The 4,842-nt window shown below is 41.4% G+C and overlaps 1 protein-coding gene across 1 annotated transcript in view; it reads right to left on the bottom strand.

Moving 5' to 3' along the window:
• Positions 1–3,894, bottom strand: part of LOC122550241 (dynein axonemal heavy chain 11-like) — a 456,308-nt gene extending 452,414 nt beyond the window's left edge. Inside the window, exon 1 of the mRNA XM_043690997.1 lies at positions 3,511–3,894. Coding sequence (XP_043546932.1) covers positions 3,511–3,735 — 225 coding nt within the window. The 5' untranslated portion in view covers positions 3,736–3,894. The remainder of the gene's footprint in view (positions 1–3,510) is intronic.
• Positions 3,895–4,842: the final 948 nt, after the last annotated feature.

The following is a 4,842-nucleotide window of genomic DNA, read 5'->3' as shown; positions in this document are numbered from 1 at the left end:
CCTCACTCCAGCTCCAACCTTCCAGCTCAGCACCATCCCCATGACCTGTCCTACCTGCCTATCTTCCTTTCCACCTATCCACTCTACCCTCCTCTCTGACCTATCACCTCCATCCCCTCCCCCATTCACCTATTGTACTCTATGCTACTTTCTCCCCACCCCCACCCTCCTCTCATTTGTCTCTGCACTCTGCAGGCACTCTGCCTCTATTACTGATGAAGAGCTTTTGCCCGAAACGTTGATTCTCCTACTCCCGGATGCTGCCTGACCTGCTGTGCTTTTCCAGCACCACTCTAACCCAAGCATAAAAAGACTGCATACTGCTTAGAAAATAAGTGCCTGAATAGGGTAGAGGAATAGAGGGATTTGGGGTACAGATGTTATAATGCAACTTTGTCTCCTGACAGCCCCAAAAGACTAGGAGAAAGTGAGGACTGCAAATGCTGGAGAGTCAGAGTTCATAAAGCACAGTGCTGGAAAAAGTACAGCAGGTCAGGTAGCAGCTGAGGAGCAACAGAGTCACCATTTTGGGTATAAAAGGCTCACATCGTGCATGCAGAAAGTTCCACATGTGCTCACTTTGTGAAACATCCTAGCAGTGAAAAAAAGATACAGCAGCACCCAAACAAGCGTAATGAATATGAGCAAACAGGATGATGGAATGGTGTCAATGTGGCAGAACTGGCAAGGGTATTATTCTCGTTAATGAAGAAGAGCGATCTCAGCACTAGTCCTTTGTACAATGATACTCAGTATGTGCCTGTTTTGCACAGGTGTGCTGACAGCATTTTTGGGGTTACAGCAGATGCTCTATTATGATGCAGAAAACAAACTGCAACACAGAAATGCAATCAATCTTCACACAATTTTATATTTATTTAGACAGACATATTACAAACATTTACGTACTAAGCCAACAATCACAGTTTTAATCTGTTGTTATCTAAATATAGAAATTCAAGTCAATCACTAGTTAATCATCAGTATTGGCATATATTAAACAATTATTATCCAATTAACAGATACCAACATCACTGAAATAGCAGCACAGATTAATAAATCCATTTACATTTCCAGAGGGAAAAGAACTGATAAGCAGAGACATTAAACTTGTCTAGAGTCTTGACTGGACTACGCTTGCAAAACAATGAATAATTCTAGTCCCTATATTATATAAGGAAAGCAATACAGAGGTATTGGGAGAAGTGTAAACTAGATATTCTAGAATGAAAGACCCCATAGGCTATAATGCCAAGATTACCAGGTGCAGCTCTTTTCTCTAGAAAATAAGCCTAGGGTGGTAAGGTTAGGAAAACGTTTGAAAGGTACAGCGAGAGATGTTGACACTGAAACGTTCAGTTGGGAATTCAGGGATAAGAAAATGCTTCATCAAACAGTAGTTAGATTATGTAACATGAAGTAAAACAGGAGGAAAGTCTTACTGGATGGCATATAATGAGGGAAAATGGGAAGTTCATTTTGGAAGGGAGATCCAAAGAACAGAGAATTATTTAAAGAGAGAAAACCTGCATAAAACTCCAACAGAAAGGAACCTGGGGGGTATTTGTGCACAAAACACAGAAAGATAGCACACAGGTGCAGCAGGTAATTAGGAAGGTTTAATGGAATATTGGCCCTTAATTAAAGGGGATTGGAGTATAAAAGTAGGAAAGTCTTACTGGAATTGTACAGGGCACTGGTGAGATCACATCTGGAGTACTGAGAAGTTTCAGTCCCCTTAGTTAAGGAAGGATATGTCATTGGAGGCAGTTCTGAGAAGATTCACTGGAATGTTTTTTCATTATTCATTCATGGGATGTAGGCATTAGTGCCTATCCCTAGTTGTCTGGAAGGCAGTTAAGAGTCAACCACATTGGTTGTGGGTCTGGAGGTACATGTAGTAAGGAAGGCAGTTTCCTTCCTTAACGGGCATGAGTTACCACATAGGTTTTTCCCCAACAATCGCCAACGGATTCATGGTCATCATTTGACTCTTAATTCCAGATTTTCATTGAATTCAAAATCCACCATCTCCCAAAGTGGAATTTGAACCCGCACCCCCCAGAGTATTCCCTGGTTCTCTGGATTAGCAGTCCAGCAATATTACCGCTAGGCCATTCCTTCCCACCCTGATATGGAGGAATTGTCTTATGAGCAAAGGTTGAACAGGTTGGAGCTCTACTCATGCAAATTTAGAGGAATGAGAAAGGATCTCATTGAAACATAATCAGATTCGTAAGGGGCTTGACAGGGTAAATATTTCCACTCATGACAGAATCTAGGACTGGAGGGCATCATCTCAGAATACTGGGGGCTGCCAATTTAAGACTGAGACGACAAGGAATTTCTCTGAGTGTTGCAAGTCTTTCGAACTCCACGCCACAGAAAGCTGTAGGAAGGAGAATCCTTGTGTATACTTAAGGCTGAGATAGATTCTTTTCAATAGGGGAATCAAGGGTTACAGGGAAAGAGCAGGAAAGTGAGCATGAAGACCGTCAGATCAGCCATGATCCTATTGAATTTGGCAGCCTACTCCAATTTGTATTTCTTATGGTCATAGAATGGTGAAGGTGAATAGAGTTGATGCCATTGAAGGTGAAGATAGATAATGGCATGAGAGAGAACATAGCACAAATTAAAAAAAACTGAATGAGAGAAAAAGGAATAATGGTAATGGGGGTTAACTGAATAAGGAGGCTGGTGTGGGGTATAAGCATCTGAAGGGCCGAATGGCTCGTTTTTGTGCTGTAGACAAATACACAAACAGGTCAGCAATATCCGAATCCTAAATTAAAAGTTTTAAAGAATTTTTTTTCACATAGGACCGATTTTCATCAAATATTATTTGAATAAAGTCAGAAACATTTCATGTTAGTTCGTCTTTTAAAATAAATAACTCGGCATGTTGTATTTGTCAAAAACAAATACTTGACAACATACATTCCTGAAGAAGGGCTTATGCCCGAAACGTCGATTCTCCTGTTCCCTGGATGCTGCCTGACCTGCTGCGCTTTTCCAGCAACACATTTTCAACATACATTCCATAGGTGAAAGTGGGTTCTGCAGATGCTGGAGACTAGAGTCAAGATTAGTGCTGGAAAAGGGCAGCAGGTCAGGCAGCATCCGAGGAACATTCCTGATGAAGGGCTTTTGCCCGAATCGATTTTCCTGCTCCTCGGATGCTGTCTGACCTGCTGTGCTTTTCCAGCACCACTCTGATCTCAACATACATCCCATAACCTTTTGTTTTAGGCTTACAGGCACTTGTTATTTTTTGACATGAAAAACTTGGGTCTCCTCAAGGAATTTTAGAATAACTAACGATATTATTTTGCTGTTGATCCACAGAAAATAAATACCTGGTTCCGAAAAGGTTCCATTCTTTTTTTTAAAAAAAGTGTTTCTACGCAATCAGGGGACGGTGATGACAAAAACGCAACCCGTTTCGGCATTTAGTTTTCGTAAATTGATCCGGATGAAACGGAGGGTGGAAACCCAGACTGTTCTTACCTCCCTGGAGGCTGCCAGGAGTCCGGTGTCGCTGAGAAACCACACCAGAAAATACTCTCTTTCGAGAAACTCCGACAAGAGTTTTTGGTTCTCTTTGCTCGCAATGAATTTGACCCATGGGTCAGCTCGGAGTCTGAGTGAGATGATGATCCAATCCGCTATATACTGCACTCTCTCGTCTTCTCCGAAACTTTTAAGGTGGTTTTCTTCATCCTCTTCAGCCATTTCCTCCACTTGGATTTTTGGCCCGTCTACTTGCAACAAATGTTTTTATTTTGAAGTCAAATTGAGCCTTTTTTTCAAAAAATAAATACAATTCGCTGCGTTTCCAACTCACAGCATTGCACAAACGCTCGTCCTCCTGCGAGTTGGACTCTCCAGCGAACTGGTTTCCTTGGGAATGGGAATGAAAATGTAACCTTTCCATCAATCGCCTCTTCCCCTCTCCCGGAGTGAACAAGTCCACTTCAAGCCGATGTCTTCTTCACACAAGCGTCTCCCCGGAATAAACCATACGCTGAGGGGGTGGCTTCTGGTATCAAGTGTGACAATTGTTTCAGTTTGTGGATGGGTCAACGTAAACAACCAATAAAAAAAATGCGCTTATTTCAATGTGACAAGAATATGTGCATAAATTAACTGGAAAAACAAAGCTAGTTATGAACACATTCAGGACGAATGTGATGTGTTGTCAATGCAAAATAAGCAGAAAATTGCAGCATCTATGTATACAACTAACCATCAGAAATAACAAAGCAAATCTATACTACCCAGTGTGTTTTGTGGACTATAGCTAATATTTATTTACAAGATTCTCTTGGGATGGGTGTTGATACGTAGATGTGGATCGTATCCCTCGAATACTCAAAACACTTTAGCTTTATAGAAATAGCTCAGGGGAAGGATGAGAAATTATCTTTTTAAAGTGCAACGTGTTTTCAATTGTTGTAAAGTTACCTAAGAAACAAAATATTACATGCCAGATCTGTAGAGGCAATTTTGGACATTGCTGACAAAGCATCAGTGTGCTTCAAGGTCAGCACCAGTGGTAGGAGATTTGTGGCGCAGTGGTAGAATTCCCATTTGTGAGGCCACAAACTCCGAGTTCAAATCCATAGAAGGTGTATGTGTAATCTGGCCAAATAAATTGGTTATCTGCCTGATGTATAAGCTCGGGGGAGTTGCCTAGTCAGCTATCCTGTTCAAAGCAATGACCAAATTACTGCGTTACTTTATCCCAGAATTAAACCCCAGGAGTTCCGGAAAAAAGACAAACCCTCAATGGATCTTGTGAACAGCAGCTTCTCACACCTTCAGTTCATTTATAATTAT

This window comes from Chiloscyllium plagiosum, chromosome 5, assembly GCF_004010195.1.
Source record: "Chiloscyllium plagiosum isolate BGI_BamShark_2017 chromosome 5, ASM401019v2, whole genome shotgun sequence".
Classification (NCBI taxonomy): Eukaryota; Metazoa; Chordata; class Chondrichthyes; order Orectolobiformes; family Hemiscylliidae; genus Chiloscyllium; species Chiloscyllium plagiosum.
The sequence above is the reverse complement of the archived record's forward strand: the minus strand, read 5'-3'. Positions and strand labels throughout refer to the sequence as shown.